An 18,817-nucleotide genomic window follows, 5' to 3' on the forward strand; every position below is an offset into this window, starting at 1 on the left:
TTTTAAAAAATAGTGGGGTTCAAAAATCAAAGACCACATGTGAAAATTCAAGTACGTTTATTTACAGATTTACAAATGGCAAAGAAAAGACTTTTTGAATTAAAAATTTACAAACGTAAAAGAAATGTCAAGGCTGGCAGGTTGACATTTAACCCTATAAAATCTACTGCATCATGTTTGATACACAAGAGGCCTCTAAGCTATCATCATGATAAAAATTAGAAAAAAATATAAAAATCATGTGTGTATCAATTATTACACATCAGGCTTTTGAGGAACATTTAGGCCTATTTGTACATTTATCAGTTATCACTGTATTGCATTGCATTATGTTTTACCCCCCACAATAAAACCACAGAGCTTTATCATAAAACTAATATTTCTAAATAATATTTCGAATAATTATCTTAATAAGACATAGGCCCGTATTGGGAGATATAGATAGAATGACAACTGATATTTATATGTGATTTACATTAAAAGCTATCAGAATTTGCATCTAACTTTTTTGAATTTTAAGTAACAGTATCTGCAGAAAACTGAATATTTTACTCAGATTGGGCTTCTGAATAAAATAGTTTTTTTTTGTCCTCCATGAGTATGAGCTCCATTTTCTTAATATATCAGTATATGCCATAAAAGCCTGATGTATCAAATACAAATATAAAACATAAAACACAAACTTTTAAAGTTTTTTTTTACTTTTTTTAAAGATTCAATCTAAGGTTCTAAACTGTAATACACATTTATTTTGACTATTATTTAATATTCCAGGCTTTACAGGGCTAATATGCATTTATATTTATATTATAGTATCAGAATATAAGATTCACGATCCACTAAATTATTATTGAAAATGAGTATTAGCAAGTTTTAGCAACATTGTAAGTGCTACAAACCTTGAAGAACATTTTGAAATTTTTTTTTTTTTTTTTGGTTGAAAAGGTGGGAGAAGAAAAAAAAAAAAAAAACATTCCAGCCACTTTTAGTCTTAAAGATCTTTGCTTCTCAGATGTTTAATAGGTTATGCTCACTCATATTTGCAATAGTGTTTAAGTAACTCCGGAAGTTCCAACCAGTCTAAAGCCATTCTGTGAATGATGTGTTTCTGAATTGTCTTTCGGCAGAGTGTCTGCAGTGAGGCAACTAAAACACAGGAGCAAAAGAGAGGGATCATTACAGTCTGTCTGTTACAATGTGAGTCATATAATCATATCGAATCATATTAGCAAGTTATAAACTGAAACTTACAGCCATATTCCACCTGGACAATCCGAACACTTTTAGTAGCTGCAAATACATCCACAACAGCATACAGCGGCTTATTGGTGGGGATCCTCTTGGCAGAGGCTCCCATGTCTTCACCATTGACAATAATGTGCATGTCGGCATACCCTTGTCCCTTAGGTACATAGACAACCCCTATCCGACTGCGACGAGCAGTGGGGGGTAGAGCGTTGGTCTTGTACAGATCATCCAGGATGTGACTGAATCTCCCGGGTCGACTGCGTCCCACCAACTTGTCTCTGGGTATGCCCATGTTTTCTATATACAGGTGAGTGTCTGTGAAAAATGTTTTAGGCTTATTTTCTGCCTCATCACCAACATTTGGCTGTTCACCACCTTCTACTTCTTCTTCAATGACTTTATTATGATTTCTTGTTATTGCAAATACCCAGCTGTCTCCCATATCCACTAGATCAGGCAGAGAGTATTCTGGCACAGTTTGCAGTGTTCGAGGGTCGTGGGCAGTAAGTCCAATCCTTAAATGACCACACCAACCCAGTTCTTTCTCTTCAATCTCCACTAGGAAGATCTCTCCAGGTCTTAAAGGGTCTTTACTGAAGCAGACGCCATTTGCAAAACTTTCTACTCGGGTGGCTCGAGTCCTCGAGGGGTCCAGTCTTAAATTTGTCCCATGAACTGAATGGAATTCCATAAACTGATCCAAAACCGCTGCCATTTTGACAGTTTTCTACAAGTTAAATAAAATAAGAGACATAACTTTGTAATAACTCAAGCTTGAATGTTTTGGTAGCCTGTAAAACAAACGGACAAAGGATAAAAACTAAAAACTCACTCACTCAAGCAGAATATTTATATTATCCTCAGTGTTTACTGTCCTCTTCTCTGGAGATAGTTCTTGTTAAAAGCATGATCTTTTTAAACGATACCTCTACCATGGCTTGAGAAGAGTCTAGTTCTGAAGGGCTGACTATTTTTGACCTCCTGCATGTGTGGTTTGTGGCTTTAAATAGCTGACAGATATGGTGAGTGAAGAATAATGACTGGGAGGAGTTTTAGCCTTCAGATCAGAACTGCTCATTGACAATTCACTATCTACTCTTACTTATAGATCATGGTGTTCATTTAAACAAATAATAAAAAAAAAATACTGAATGGTCCTCATAAGGAACAGAGAGGGCTTGTTTTGTCTAGTTTTCTAAGTAACATTTATCTTGTTAGTACAGAGATCTGTGCTCTGCAAAGCTTTATCTAGGCCAAAGTAATTGTCCTCTTTTACCCCAACTCCCTATAGCACAGTCCGAGACAGTGAAATATGACAGTCTACATTGTGGGAATGCAATACCTTTTCTCTTTTTTTTTTTTGGTATCAAATAAAAAATAAAAATGTAGTTTCTTTTTTATTGTTATTTTGCTATTTTAATGTCAGATTCTTTGATCTAGTTTATATACTCAAGAATAGGGTCAATATATGCAAAATAAGCTTTCGGCTAATTCTGGCAAATTTACAGTCATGTTCATTAATGTGCGCCCCAGTAAACAAATTAAATAAGCTAAATATTAATTTATAGTGATATATAAGAAATATGTTTGAAGTGAAGACCCAATATTATGACTTGTGGATTAAAAGGAAAAATAAAAAAATTAAATTGTTGCCCAAAATTACTAAAATGCATCATAATAAACTGTAACGGTGAGCATTTCCAGTATTTTCAGACAATGGTAGTTTATTATTTGCATTATGCAGAATATTACATTACATAAGAATAATCAGAATAAATGAATTCTGAAAGTGCTGTGCATGTAAACGTGGTCACTGTTACAAATTCAGGACAAATGTCGAGTTTTTAAGGTCATCGGCGTGTCTTGTGTCTTTATAATCGTATGGATGTTGGGGCAGAGTTTTTTAATTTATTTATTTATTTTTAATCGGGATTAAAGTGGACTCCAGCCATGCTTCCTATAATCAGATTGAGGAGCTGCTGCTCGCAAAATCACATCTGGATGGAGCCTGTGAGGGGGAGGAGTTAGTTTCTATGGGGATATACAGCTTCACAGTAATATAACAGCGATGCACTGCATAAGTGTAATAATAATTCAAAACTCCGGAGCATCTGCGCTCTGTGCAGTCCAGATTTGCCGAGCGACACATGCACATCTGCACAGGCCTGCGGCTATAATGAACGATATAAGCGTACAGCCCTCTTTAACTGTAGCTTACTTAAAGTCTGATGTCAAGCTGTGTGCAGACTCATGATTCATGCAATACGGTTTAAGAAAGTGTCATCTTGTCTCTTCTCTGGGAATGATTCACGGAGCTGCGACTCACTGTTATTGACAGAACGCAAAAGCTGTTTTTTTCTTTTTCTTTGGAGATCAGGCGATGGTGCAGAAATTGGGTGAGTTCATTCTTTTGAAATTTTCTCCATACTCACAGAAAATGCTATTGCCAGTACTTCTAACATGTCACAAAGTTGCTTTAATACGAGTATCCTACATATTTTATATACTGCATGAATCCTACAAAGCAATACACCATCTGTCTTGAATCACCTGCTGTGTTGCCTGTTCATTGCAACAAATTCAAGTTTATCATACTGCTCAGTATAGGTATTCATCATTGGCACTCTTCTCTGAGAATTATTAATTAATTTAATCCATCTGAAACATTTGCTTGAGTTTAAACCCAGTTCATCTGACATTAGCAGTGCTATTAATCTGTTGAGCTATTTGTGTGTGTGTGTGTGTGTGTGTGTGTGTCAGACAGAATTTTAAGGATTTTAGAGTATTTTATGCATAGGCTAATATGACGTACTCTAAACATGTTTGCATGCATTTTTCCTATTTACTAATAACAAATTTTATGGAAGTTACATGTCTATTTACTGTCTATCATAGTTTAGTCCAGATGGTCGCCTTCCAGTAGGCTGTCCATCAACGTTTTTTTTTACTACCATTCATCCAAACACAGTAGCTCAGATGAGATGATTAACGGCATTGTGTGTCCAAGGCTGCCTAAGCTTAAATTAATTATAAATAACTATTTATTGGGGGTGAATGTTTCACAATACATAGTGTTTTTTTACCTTGTTGTAAATCATAGCTGAAATTTGAAGCAGAATTTTAGAGAAACCCAATCATATTTTATTATACCACACCGGATTATGGTTTATGCACATTTTTTATACACTTATAGCCTATACAGCATTGTTGATTGTTCAGAAGGACAGACCTCTCTAACAGCATGAGAGAGGTCTGACATACCACATAGTGTAGCTGTGCCCTTGAACAGTCTGTTGGTTTATTATTTCATCAGTCCATTTTGAATGAAGAAGGGATTAAAGAGAGTTTGCCAGTTGCTGGAGAATTGGTGTCACAGGGTTACATAACTACAGAACGCAGCCTTTAACTTACTTTTAAATGCCTTATTTGGCCTAGAAAGATAGTGCTTAGTCCCTCACTGTGGTTCCCTTAATGTACTAAGTAGTATTTTAGAATGCTGCAGCCTATAGGGAAACTAATTACAATTAATGGGCAAAACAAAACGAATATCGGTTCTATTATATTCTATAAATGTGTTTGTGTATTGTGGATTTAAGTGTTGCATAACCTCTTTTAAGTAGAACTAATGATCAATGAGTAAGAAAAATGATCATTATCCTGAAAGTCCCCATTGGCTTTGTTTTTTGTTTTTTTTGTATCAAGCACAGAAAGAAACAATAAATCTTATGGGCAAAGTGTATTTTCAGCACTTTAGGGACCAAAATACATGCTGAAATAACATTAACAGAGAAAATGTTCAGCATAATTGTTCTTGCTCTGTTACTTTGCCTCTTATACTTAGAGGATATTATCAGGCAGAAAGTTCATGTCTTAAACTGTCTTAAATCTTTCTTAAATCATTATATAACAATTGGAGCTTCAATTTTTGATAGAATTTCAGAATAGGTAGATTTCCCAAATCCTACTTATGCATTATGTAACATTTATAGACTCTATACATTATTCAAGGGGGGTTACCTATAGAGATTTTGACTCAAAGGCCCAACGGAATGTTTGAAGGCTCCTTCATAGGCTAAGATATTTTCTGGTGTTTTCAAACTTTTTTATTAATAAAATCTGTGACTGTTAAATAAATGAATTAAACATGATTCATTTTGTGAATCCAGAAATTTCAAGAATTGTATACATTCTTGAATAAAAAAAATAAAAAAAATCTATGGAAGGGGGGAAATAAATATGATTTTGTTTGTTTTTAAAACATTTAATTAAGATTTATTATCTTATTACAATTAATTTAAATTATTTTGAACCGTCATATATAGGGCCTCCTTTCAGAAACCTTGTTAAGAACCACTGCTGAGGGAGAAGGTTACTTTGTTGTACCACGAAACTGATCCAGTCAATCTTTTGTCCAAAATGAGCTTCCTCATCATTATAATACTCTGTAATGCTCTAAAAACTGCTGATGGAAGTTAAAGCAAAATGACTGTGTTGTCCATATATCTTGAGGCAAAATAGTTTAATTGTCTTTTTTGCTGACTCAAAGATTTTTACTTCATGTAAATCATGGCAGGGATGACAGGAAATGAAGGAACTCACAAATTGGCCAGTGGGTCCCAGAGGCCAGGTTTACAGCTGAAGCAGGACACAGACCAGAGAGGCATAGTAATCCAACTGACAGACACCGAGGGAGAATGGGACAATCTTGATGACACTGACCTCATATACACCTTGGACTGTGATGGCAAAAAGTCACTCAGCTCCCTCCGAAACCAAACACCATTTTCGGTCGACATTCAGACAGAGGGGGAATGGGGTCTCAGCTCACCTGCATTCAACGTTCCTTTCTCTCCATCTTCTCCGGGCTCCTTGGGAAACTCTTTTCCCCCGGGGTCTGGCTTCCTCTCGCCACCTCACCGGCCCCTGGCCAGCTTAGTGAAGTCATTATCTACAGAACTGGAAGTGAAAGAGTCTTCTCTAAAGCCCAGACCACTCCTCAGCCTCGTGAAGTCAATTTCCACCGAGCTTTCTCGCAGTGAGCCAGAGGTGTCTCAATCCAGGTCTGATTCCAAGCTCAATTTGCATCTGTTGTCACAATTCACCCAGCACAAAAGCCGCAACGGTGACTCCCGCACCGCCCCTCCATCTCCAGTCAACTTGTCCCCCACAAAGCCCAAAGCCAGCTTCTTCAAAATGGAGCTAGAGGACACCCGACGCAAGCTCTCGGAGGCCATGCAGGAACCTTTGAGCATGTTCAGTAAGATCATGCGTGAAGATAGTGTTGGAAGCCCCAAGCACCAAAGGAGCACAGGATCAGTAGACTCTCCAAGCTACAAAGGCTTTGGAATTGGGAAAATGACCACTGAACTGACTGTATCTGAATCTCCTAAAAGTGCTAGGAAAGCAGAAAGTGAGATTCTACCGGAGTGCAACTGGCCTGTGAGACATCGCAAACGGTATTTGCAGAAATCCTCGCTTTCCCATGAGCACCATAGCAGACAGGTAGACACTGGGCCTGTGACGAAATCCAGCACTCATGGCAGTGCATCCCAGAGCACAGATATGAATAGAACTGATCAAGATGGTTTGGCAGAAGATGTGACAGAACAGTGCTCCTCTCCAGTGCCAGGAGTGGGTCTTGCCTATGTAGCATTTCTGTCATACTGCTACTTTATCTTTCCTTTGTCAGCGTATTGGTCTGGCCTGTTCCATGGTTTAGTGTTTGGATTAATTTTGGGGCTTGTGCTGATCCGATGGGGCTCCATGAATAACTTGCCCACCTGTCACCAACACAGACTACATGGGACCTCCTATAATAATATTCTCTTTGCAGCCCTACAGAGCAATGTACCGTCTCTCAAGGTGAGTTTGATGCGTTTTAAAATATATATATTTTGTAAAAAAGAATTGGTGTGATAATCTGTACTTGCAATTTACTGTATTGCATTGCATACTTCCCTACTATATACTAGGCGAAAAAGAATATGATAAATGAACTATGTCTGAATTCTCAATGCTCATGAAAGAGTAGGCAAAAATACCTGGATGACCTACTGTGATTCTGTGTGCATACAATGGACACTGCTATCCCATGAGGACACAGGAGAGGATTTGTGAATGGCAGTGAAGTGACTAAACTGACCCCGGTAGATCACGTGATAATGACAACATGGCAAATGTTGTACATCCAGATTAAATTCATACTAAACACATTATAACTAAATATAACTTACTTTTTAGTGATAGTAAAGTGATTACTTATTCAAAACAAGTACCTATTTATGAGAGTATGCAATCTTGGATGCATCCAATTTATTCTACTTCCTAAAGAGCATGGATTGTCCACCAGGGTGCAGAAGAGATGTAATTGGGTTTCCATTACAGGCTTAAATGCTAAGAAAAGCAATAGAACAGCACTGCAAGTAACTGCTATTAAACCAAAACCTGCACTTCAGTGTGTCAAAGGTCATGTCCTTCGGGAATCAGTTTTTTTTTTTAACACACTGCAGTGAATGTGACAGTGTCTAAAGTAAGCCTTAAACTTGCTTTTCTCCAAAGACTGGGCAAAACCCTCTTTACCACTCACTTCTGTGATTAATTCTGCTATTCAGTGTCTGATGCAGAATAACACACACCCACTGCTTGTCACAGACAGCTACAGAGCTTATCCCGATGCCCCACTTCTTTAGTTTGTCTGTCTCTGTCCTAAAACTTTGTGGTGAGAAATCAGAGCTTACAGTTGAGTTGAAGTGAAATGTTTTTGCATTCTAGGGCTGGATGAATGAAATGTACTCATATGAACCAGAGACCTACCATCCATCCCTCATGCACACTGTGTATGTCACATTGGACGGACCCTGTTTGCGGCTTGACTACCCACGTAACAACATTCCTCGCTGGGCTACTTTTGACGAGCCCTGTTACGAAAAGCATTTCACCTACTCACGGATATTTCGACTCACTGGCAGCAAGGTTAGTGTACCACTGATTTAACACCTTAGTAGAAAGAAGTGCATTGCCCTTCAGTGGTAGTGTTACGCAGTTGTACTTATGGTCTCTGAACCCAAATGTCTCGAATTTTAATGTTGCAGAATGTTGCATAGATGTCACGTAATTATAATGAAGTCGTTGCCTTGGTAACAGGTATTTCTTCTGCCACTGGCTTTGGCACACAAGAGAGTGTGGAACAGGAAATATCCGATCTGCATAAGTTTGGCTGAAGAAGAAAGACCTGTGGAGGAAGACGAGATGGGAGAAGGTCAGGGGGAGGCTCAGAAAGTAGAGAAACACCCTGACCCTACGACGAATGTTTCCCAACCTGTCACACTATTCCTCTTTGGACGAACAGGATGGGAGAAAGAGGAATGGTTCCATCGACTGTTTTCCGCATCCATTCACAATGAAGAAGACCATTTTGAATCTATATCTGGTGGTAAAGTTGAAATTAGTTGAACTTAAAAGGAAAGTTCACCCAAAAATGAAAATTCTGTCATTAATTACTCACCCTTGTGTCGTTCCAAACCCGTAAGACCGTCATTCATCTTCAGAACACAAATTAAGATATTTTTGATGAAATCCAATAGCTTTCTGACCCTCCATAGACAGCAACACAACTCACACATTCAAGGCCCGGAAACTAGTGATGGGAAGTTTGGATCATTTTACCGACTCGGACCTTTGAGTCTCATTCAGCAAAATAAACTAATCTTATTTCATGTCATTTCGTTCATTTTAGCAAAATATAATTAAAATGTTACGTGGTACTTCCCTAACACATCTACTACTTATGCAAACATTAATCACACTACAAACAAGACAAAACTATAATGCTATAAGAAACAGAAAAGATGAATTCATTGTTTACCTGGATCTTTGGTATATTATTAGCTTACCTCACCACTTATCTGACAAGTTTGAGTCATTCGTTCATCACATGACAGCCCCATAAACTTAACCTGTGCAGTCTGAGCCAGAAAGAGAATTGATTGGTTCACTTTTTGAGTTCACGTGATGAACGAACGACTCGAAAACCCGAAGACTCGAAACAGGTGAACTAATTCGAGTACAGAACCTATAGGATGTTGCACATGCGTGACTGAACGAATCACTCCCCGAGACGAATCGTTCGTCCCATGTCACATTAAATATTTGTTCAAAATGAACGAATCGTTCAAGAACTACCGTAATCATCTCTACCAGAAACGTAGTAAGGACATCGTTAAAATAGTCCATGTGACATCAGTGGTTCAAACAAAGCTACGAGAATAATTTTTGTGCGCAAAGAAAACAAAAATAATGACTTTATTCAACAGTTTCTTCTCTTCGTTGTCAGTCTTCTCGTGTATTCACTAGAGTACCATGACGCATGTGTGTGGTGCTGCTGACGCAGGAGCCGGCTTTCTGATGTATAACCCGGATGCGCTGCACCTTGTTTACAAAACAGAGGAATGCACATGCATGCATTGTGGTACTGTCATGAAAGAGCGTTGAAGACTGACACAGAAGAGAAGAAATTGCTAAATAAAGTCATAATTTTTTTTATTTGCACACAAAATGTATTCTCGTAGTTTCATAACATTACAGTTGAACTACTGATGTCACATGGACTATTTTAATGATGTCCTTACTGCCTTTCTGGGCCTTGAACGTGTGAGTTGTTGGCCAGAAATCTCTAAATTAATAAGTCATTAATGACAGAACTGTAATTTTTGGGTGAACTCACTTTAAGTAATGCTTAAGGACTTAAGTGAATTGAGCATACATAAACTGTGTCAAACACAATTTAACAGAATGTGTCAAAAATGTTTTTGCATATGTGCTTTTTAATGTATCATATTTGAAATATCAGGCTTTTATGATAATTTATGCATCACAACATTAATTTTGTAGTAGTCAAAATCAAGAATGAATATATGTCATCTATAATATATGCCAAATATTTAACATGTTAATTTGATATTATTTAATACAGTTTATAATATTATTTTATATTAATAATACTTAATATACCAATTATTTATTTAAAGGATAGTTCACCCAAAAATGAAAATTCTGTCATTAATTACTCACCCTTATGTCGTTCCAAACCTGTAAGAGCTTCGTTCATCTTCGGAACACAAATTAAGATATTTTTGATGCATTCCGAGAGCTCTCTGACCCTCCCATAGACAGCAAGGATTCTTACACGATCGAGGCTCAGAAACGTAGCAGAAAAAGGAGATTGTTATGCAATGTATACAACGTATGTACACGGATATGTTGATTAGGTTCAGATCAAAGATTAAACAACGTAAACAGCATATCTGCATACGGTGCTGCTGACACCCAACAGCATACGTTGTTTGCATATGTGATACTCTCCAAAATGGCGCTATAGGGTGACTCGGAGGAGACGAATTGTTGAATTAAGTCATTATTTTTGTTTTCTTTGCACACACAAAAGTATTCTAGTATATAGCTTTATAACATTACAGTTGAACCATTATTTTAACGATCTCCGTGCTGCATTTCTGAGCCTTGATTGGGAGGGTCAGAGAGCTCTCAGATTGCATCAAAAATATCTTAATTTGTATTCTGAAGATGACTGAAGGTCTTACAGGTTTGGAATGACATGAGGGTGAGTAATTAATGACATAATTTTCATTTTTGGGTGAACTATCCATTTAATATACCAATAATACCAATAAGTGTATTGATACACAAGCCACGCCGCTTTGTACAGTCTTGTAAGGATAAAGAAAAAAAGGTGTCTCAGCTATGAAAAGAGCATTTGATGAATGTGTTGCTAACATTAACTTATAATAACATTATTTCTGAATTTTCTTTTGCTCTGTAGATAAATTGCATGAGGAGAACCCTTTGGGTGTATCACAAAGTGGTGAAAGCGCAGTCAAGGACAGCAGTGAAGATGTGTTCCATAGTGATCTGGTTGGCAGAGTAAAAGAGAACATTTTACCGGACTATACTTCTTACATGACCAGTCTCATCTTCTCAGCACATGCCAGTCCTCTGCAAAGCCACTGCCAAAGCAGCACCCAGGGCAGTCCTACTGAAAAAGAGCAGGTGAGCTTCAAACAAAGAGGCTTTGTGTCATTCTTGTCACATGGCCATGTAAAAAGGCCTGTCATATGCAGATGAAAGTGTTTTTTAATGCTAAAAATGCCAGAATAAATCTTCTACATGGCAGGTATGTCAAAGCGCATTTATCAAGGGTGACTTTACATGTTGGTGAATTGCTAATGTGTAAAACTAGGTAAAATATTTGGCTTAAGATCAGCCATGAATTATTAAATGCTGCTTTTTCCTCTGGGGTGTGATAAGTATGTCAGATCCTTAGAGACAGCGGCTAAAAATGACAGAGGGCTTAGCCTCCAAATGCAGGAAATACTTTTTGATAAATATTTTACTGCTTTTCAATTTTCTAAAACATTAAGCTTTTCCTGGATAGTAGAGAAATAAGCAAATTTATTAACCCCATTCCAAAACTTTATTTTGTGGCACATTTTCATAATGTAATTAAAACATTTATGTTAAACATTGATGTTTAACATCAAACATCAAAGTTAGGAATGTGATTAATAAATCTGATTATTTTTCATTGATGTTGCAAAAATTTAAAGGGATAATTCACCCAAAAATGAAAATTCTGTCATTAATTACTTACCCGTCTCCTGCGTCAGTAGCATCACACGCATGTGTTGTGGTACTCTCATGAAAGCATGGCGAAAACTGACACAAAGAAGAAATTGTTGAATATAGTTGTTATTTTTGTTTTCTTTGCGCACAAAGAGTATTCCCGTAGCTTTGTAAAATTAAGGTTGAACCACTGATTTCCAACCCTCTGATTCATTAACATGGGCAGCAAAAAACGAGCTTCTTACACTCCACTGACACTCGCGATGTTAAACAGTGGTAATAGACATAGCTGAATCGTTGTCATTCAGCAAGTTTGAAGCAAGATCAAAAATTTTTAATGATTAATGGTGCAGCTCTAATGTAAACACTGCAAAATGTTTTGCGAGGATATTTTCACGTTATATTTTACACATGTGATCTCGCGAGATCTCGTGCCATGAGATCTCGTCACATTCCTACTGATTTCACATGGACTACTTTAATAATGTCCTTATTACCATTCTGGGCCTTGAATGTGTCAGTTGCATTGCTGTCAAGGTCAGAAAGCTCTTGGATTTCATCAAAAATAAAATAATTTACAATAATTTAATGCAAATATGTCACGTTCTCCAATAATATACCTCTTGACATGACACAGTTTAACCTTTAAATGGTGCAATTCAGTTCAGTTAATAGAAATATAGTAATATTTTACCTCTCATATCTAATTTCTCCTTGCTTAGAGGACAGTTTATTTGAAAAGTGGCACAGTGTATATTCAATATATTACTCCAATGTTTTTTCTTCCATTACTCCTTTTGGAGCAGACCTTTTGTTGCCATGAGGATGAAACAAAACCTGACTGGTTGAATGCACTTATTGGTCGGATCTTTTGGGACTTTCTCCATGAGAAGTACTGGACTGATAAAGTCCAACAGAAGATTCAGCGAAAGCTGAGCAAAATTCGGGTAAGTGAACACAGGAATTACTGGATGTTCTTTAACTGGATAAAATGTGAGGAGGTAATGCTCTGTTTTTAAATCTTCCTCAAGCATGGTTTCGAAAAAGTGGACTAAATAGCTTGTGATATTAATGTTTCTACCCTGTGTGCGTGTGCTTCTGTGTGAGTTTACCATTTTTTCCACAGTTGCCTTACTTCATGGATGAATTGACCCTCACCGAACTGGCCATGGGCTCCAGCATGCCCCAGATAACAGGCACATCTCTGCCACAGGTCAACAGCAGAGGTATAAAATTATATCTCTTATAAAAGAGCCGATTAGGTAATTCATCCATCAGGACTGTTTGAGCATATATGTTATTATGTTCCTGCACTGAGCAGTAGATGAAATGTTATTATCCCTCTGTAATATAAGTGAAGTGAGTGAAGTGACATACTGCCAAGTATGGTGACCCATACTCGGAATTCGTGCTCTGCATTTAACCTATCCATCGTGCACACACACAGCAGTGAACACACACACACCGTGAACACACACCCGGAGCAGTGGGCAGCCATTTATGCTGCGGCGCCCGGGGAGCAGTTGGGGGTTCGGTGCCTTGCTCAAGGGCACCTCAGTCGTGGTATTGAGGGTGGAGAGAGCGCTGGACATTCACTCCCCCCACCTACAATCCCTGCCGGCCCGAGACTCGAACCCACTACCTTTGGATTACGAGTCCGACTCTCTAACCATTAGGCCACGACTTCCCCTGTAATATCAGGGATCAAAGAAGCACATAACATTACATCATTCTCCTCAGCGAATAGCAGCATGTCTGCGAGCATGTCTGCGAGCATGTGCACGTGTCTGTTTACGCACTCGTCTGTATGGTCAAATGCTCACTGCGAAGCATATGCGGGATGTATTATCCCCATGAGGAGTAAAGTTATTATTGTGTGGGGCACAGCATGAGTCTTTTTCTCTCTGATCACAAAACGAGTCTTAAGGGTAAATTTTTCAAAATCATCTGAAAGCTGAATAAATAAGCTTTACATTGATGTATGGTTATGTATGTTAGGGTTGGACAATATTCAGCTGAGATACAACTATTTGAAAATCTGGAATCTGAGGGTGCAAAAAAATCTAAATATTGAGAAAATCGCCTTTAAAATTTTCCAAATTAAGTTCTTAGCAATGCATATTACTAATCAAAAATGAAGTTCTGATATATTTACGGTAAGAAATTTATAAAAATATCCTCATGGAACATGATCTTTACTTAATATCCTAATGATTTTTGGCATAAAAGAAAAATTTATAATTTTGACCCATACAATGTATTTTTGGCTATTGCTACAAATATACCCCAGCGACTTAAGACTGATTTTATGGTCCAGGGTCACATATATATACCTTATATCTATAGTTATCACAAGAAATTATAATTTTCTTTAAATAAACAGTTATTACTGAATGTAAAAGTTTTTATTACAACAGTTGGAACAACAACAGGTAACTATGCTATTGTTACATTACAGAAAAATAGAAACTTGCGTTGTCTTTGTGTGTCAGGCCTTTGGTTGCATTTGGAGGTGGAGTACACAGGAGCACTACAGATGACTCTAGAGACCAAAATCAACCTCTCCAAACTTGGGAAGGAGGGAGTCCCCGAGGCAGAGACAGAGTTGGAAACCATTAATGTGTTGTGAGTTTTTGGAAAATAAAATTAATTTTCTGAGAAAAAACTGTCATCATATCTCAACACAGCATAGACTCTGCAAACTCTATTATGTAACCTATACTGCCATACAAAAGTCAGTTTTGTGAAAGATACTGATAAAACATTGATAATAATAAGAAATATTTTTTGAGCACCAAATCACCATCATGTGACCAAGTTATTGTTGCTGAAAATTGAGATATGCCATCACAGGATTAAACTACATTTTAAATAGAAAACAGTTATTTAACTATTACACATTGTTAATGTTTTTACTGTATTTTGGTCAAATAAATACAGCTTTCGTGAACAAGAGTGAAAAAAAAAATAATATCCAAAACTTTTGAACAGCAGTGTATTCATTTTATACTCTAGCATCTTATGCTTTTTTTTTTTTGAATTTGCATTTATTCAGAAAAGCAATTTTAAAATCAAAACATTTTCATTGATTTTGGAGCCCACTGTGTGCTGCATTGTTGTTCCTTAGACTCCATCCTAGTGCTGTTTGTGGGTGTATGATTATGATATCTCATTATGGTGAGGTCCTGTCCGGATGTGTTCTGCAGTAGCAGGTCCAGGCTCTCCATGCTGGCTGACAGTGATGAGGAATCCTCAAGTGCAGGATCCTCTGATGAGGAGGAAGCTTCATCTGCTGACACGCAAGAAAGTCTGACTGAAAAGGCTGTACCTGGTGTTGAGGGGTAATTATTATCGAATGAACCATTCATATTATTCAGTAAACTATTATTCTCTGAGATCTCAAAGTTTGGGAGTTGAAACTCTTTATAATTTGGATAGTATGTCAGAAATGCTGTTCTTGTAAATTAAACATCAAGATGTATGTGCTGACACTACTCATGAGGCGATCTATTATGTCCTTAAAAGAGGTGGTTCAGGAAGTCCATGGTTTAAGTAGGGTGTGTGATAATTCTCAGGTGTGAGCATGCGATTGAGACAGCTGTGTGTACTTAGTGCAATGAATGATGGGAAATGCAGTCCAGGGTAATATATGACAGTCTGTGTGGTGTGAGAGTCGATTTGAAGGAAGAGTGAACTCTGGTGGCGAGCGAATGAAAGTCCATGCACCTGTTTCATGACAAATACGCCCCCAGGAACATTACATTTACAGTTTTCCAAAACAGCTTACAAATGAGGGTAATAGAAGCAATCAAAACAACAAGTTGTGACAAGTCCTGGTTAGTCTAATGCAGTATGCATAGCACACATTCACTATTAAATGTTAAATATTAAAAAAGATATCCAAGCAAAAACACATCCATACTTTCAATGTATGGAAAAGAGCAGCTTGGGGATTTTGTTGAATACCTTGCTTGGTTTTCCAGTCAAGAAATAATACAGGTTTGGAGTGACATGATTTTTTTGGTGAATTATGCCTATGAAACATCATCTCTTTGAGTTCTTTGACAAAGCTTAAAATAAATCAAGGCCACCTGATGAAAAATTTACTTTGCTTCCTACAGGGCTGCAGCTGGAGGCAGCACTAGTAGGCGGATTTTGAGATTTGTCGACAAGATTGCCAAGTCGAAGTATTTCCAGAAGGCCACAGAAAATGAGTACATTAAAAAAAAGATTGAAGAAATGTCCAACACCCCTCTGCTGCTTGCAGTGGAAGTTCAAGAGCTCTCTGGAACACTTGCTGTCAACATTCCTCCTCCCCCCACCGACAGAATATGGTATGAGCCATTCTCACTCAGCTGAACACACACTGTTAATGTTGCATTAGGGACTGAAGCGTTGCCTAAATTTACACAGCGTCTGCAGAGATTATCTAGAGCAATCATGCTTCTTAAAGTTTGGTGTCATTCACTCTTGAAGGTTTTACTTTGTTGTAATTAAATTTCAGTTTGAGCTTTATGGATTACAGACAAGTGTAACACAGTCGCAGCCAGACAGAAGATATTTGATGTTTCAGGTGCAGTTATGAGAAGCAGAATTGTGGAGCAAAAATAAGTATTTAATAGTAAAATAATAAAAATACTGTTAACACTTTAGATTAGGGAACATATATTCACTATTAACCAAGAGTTTTCCCTCAATAAACTCCTAACTTGCTGCTTATTAATAGTTAGCAAGGTGTTATGTTTAGGTTAAAGGGATCTAAAACATGGTCATGCAGAATAAGGCATTAATATCTATTTAAGTACTAATAAACAGCCAAATAATAAGCATAATAAGCAACTAGTTAATAGTGAAAATTGGTTCTTAAAATAAAGTGTTACCAAAATACTATTTATTATGGAAATAGTATACTTTAAAAGAATATCCTTAAGTGCAAACCGGATATTATAGTTTAAATGTATATTAAATGCAATTCACTTTTGAGTCCGTTCTTATTAAGTAAGACTTTAGTACATCTTTTTATGTAATTTTAATAATTACTTCTGTTGTCTTTGAAAGTGTACTGCCCAATGTACTGACAAGAATCTATGGCAAACTAAAACATACTTTAATCACCATTCTTTTGAAACTTGTATATTATTTATTTAGATACATTTGTAATTACACATTTGCAGTGATAAAGTTTACTGATGAAGCAATTTTGTGCATTTAAAATATATTAACTTTAATGTAATATTGAATAACACAAAACAGATAAAATTCTAAACAAATATTTTACATGTGCTTTTATAGTTTGTTTGTCAACAAATCAAAATAAGTGCACTTTAAGAGTGGGAAAGCGGCCCACAAATTGCCTATAAATTATTATGTGCATTCAGGTTTGCAGACATGTCTTTGGATACATGCCCCAGATTTATAAGTGTTTTGTTGGTTCTCTCACAGGTACAGTTTCTGCGGACCTCCGAAGCTTGATCTAAGAGTCAGACCCAAGCTGGGAGAGCGAGAAGTGACTTTCTGTCATGTAACTGAATGGATTGAAAAAAAGCTGCAGGATGAGTTTCAGGTTTGTTTTGATGATATTATGATGTCTGGAGCTTCACTATAAATTGGTGAACATGTTAAGCATATGGCAGCTAATTTAATTTCACAAACTGCCTTTATTTATTATTTTGCACTGTTCTCTGAGGTCCACTTATAATGTTATCAAGAGTTTTACATGAAAAAACATCAGAATTTAGAATAAGCGACATTAGCAGATTGTCAGATCTACAACGAATCTTGTCCAATTATTTTTCCAGAAAGTTTTTGTTTTGCCCAACATGGATGACATTTACCTGCCGCTTATGCACTCTGGGATGGACAACCCGCCAGCTTTCCCACAATACCCTGCAAAGCTCTCCCAGCATTCTTCTATGGCCTCCACTGACAGGTGTGATCTGGAACATTCTGCAGAACTACAGTAGTGCCTCCTTGTGGTACAGACATGGCAATACACCAGTAACAGAACTGGCTCATTTAACTTCAACAAACTTCTAGTAGTGTAAGCTTCATTCATTCAGCTTCATTTAAACATCACAGCACAGAGCAAAATGTCAGTAGCTCTCACACATATTCTCTCTAAATGTATCAGACATCTCCTTACACAGTCATTACTAGGCATAGTTGGTAAAATTCCTATCATCCTGGAAATCCAAGTCAGTTATTCTTATCATACCAGTGGCTTAAAGTGTGAATAAACCATTTTATTACTTTATTGTGTTTATGCCCTGAGGACAACTGATTATTTGCTGAATTTAGCCAAATAAGCATTAGTAATAATCAATAAATATCAAATAATAATGAATTTATTTAAAAATTAATATTTAGAATGAAATACAACTCTTTTTTTGAAAAAGTCTTACATACATGTTTCAGAAGTGTTTGCTTTTTACATCATAAATTATTATATAATATCAAAGACAGTTTTTGTACGATTTCACATTTTCTTGTCAAGTGTCACTTCAAGATTGTAATATCTGAACTTAAACAGGCATTTGAATGTTACAGAAATTGTTATTCTTTTTAATATTTATGCATTAGCATCAATGTCTCACTTTATTAACCTATTAAAGCTGTAGAAAGAATGTGCAAAGAAAATCTTCACTATTTTGTTTATCATCATGCTTTTCTCTTTTCTCAGTAAATCTGTAAAATTGTGTGTTGTGCTGCCCTTAAAGGGATAGTTGAAAAACTTTTTGGCATCATTTAATCATGATTTTCTTTCGTCTGTGGAACTTTAAGATGATTATAAAAGTGGAAAGACACATTTAATTGTCACAGATCTGCCAGGCTCTGCCACCACAATCACAGCGATCACTCGATGTCTGGTCTCGTTCATGAGAAGGAGGACTGCTAAAAGCTACCACAGCCTTAGTAACGGTTACACTTTGTGTAC

General features: G+C 36.9%; 2 protein-coding genes across 2 annotated transcripts; one reads left to right on the forward strand and one right to left on the reverse strand.

The window, feature by feature from the left end:
• Positions 1-41: 41 nt before the first annotated feature.
• LOC306852441 (neuralized-like protein 2) lies at positions 42-2,260 on the reverse strand. The gene is made up of 3 exons (XM_079389253.1): positions 2,085-2,260; positions 1,252-1,975; positions 42-1,146 (listed from the first exon to the last, which is right to left on the reverse strand). The coding sequence occupies exons 2-3, from the start codon at positions 1,961-1,963 to the stop codon at positions 1,031-1,033; spliced, it is 828 nt and encodes a 275-aa protein (XP_079245379.1). The 5' UTR covers positions 1,964-1,975; positions 2,085-2,260; the 3' UTR covers positions 42-1,030.
• A 3,554-nt stretch (positions 2,261-5,814) lies between these two features.
• On the forward strand, positions 5,815-17,846 carry LOC306852249 (testis-expressed protein 2-like; the record flags this gene model as incomplete). The annotated part of the gene is made up of 11 exons (XM_079388960.1): positions 5,815-7,110; positions 8,020-8,220; positions 8,392-8,680; positions 11,084-11,310; positions 12,690-12,830; positions 13,010-13,109; positions 14,376-14,508; positions 15,090-15,224; positions 16,005-16,217; positions 17,326-17,446; positions 17,682-17,846. The coding sequence occupies 11 exons, from the start codon at positions 5,815-5,817 to the stop codon at positions 17,844-17,846; spliced, it is 3,021 nt and encodes a 1,006-aa protein (XP_079245086.1).
• Between the last annotated feature and the right edge of the window lie 971 nt (positions 17,847-18,817).

The sequence above is a fragment of the Barbus barbus genome (genome assembly GCF_936440315.1).
Source record: "Barbus barbus genome assembly, chromosome: 32".
NCBI lineage: Eukaryota > Metazoa > Chordata > Actinopteri > Cypriniformes > Cyprinidae > Barbus > Barbus barbus.

What these genes read in the sequence shown, in the direction of transcription:
- LOC306852441 (XM_079389253.1), bottom strand. Translation starts at nt 1,963, where the DNA reads ATGGCAGCGGTTTTGGATCAGTTTATGGAATTCCATTCAGTTCATGGG. An exon ending in TGTCCAGGTGGAATATGGCT is followed by an intron (nt 1,147 to 1,251) that starts GTAAGTTTCAGT and finishes CCTGTGTTTTAG; the next exon opens with TTGCCTCACTGCAGACACTC.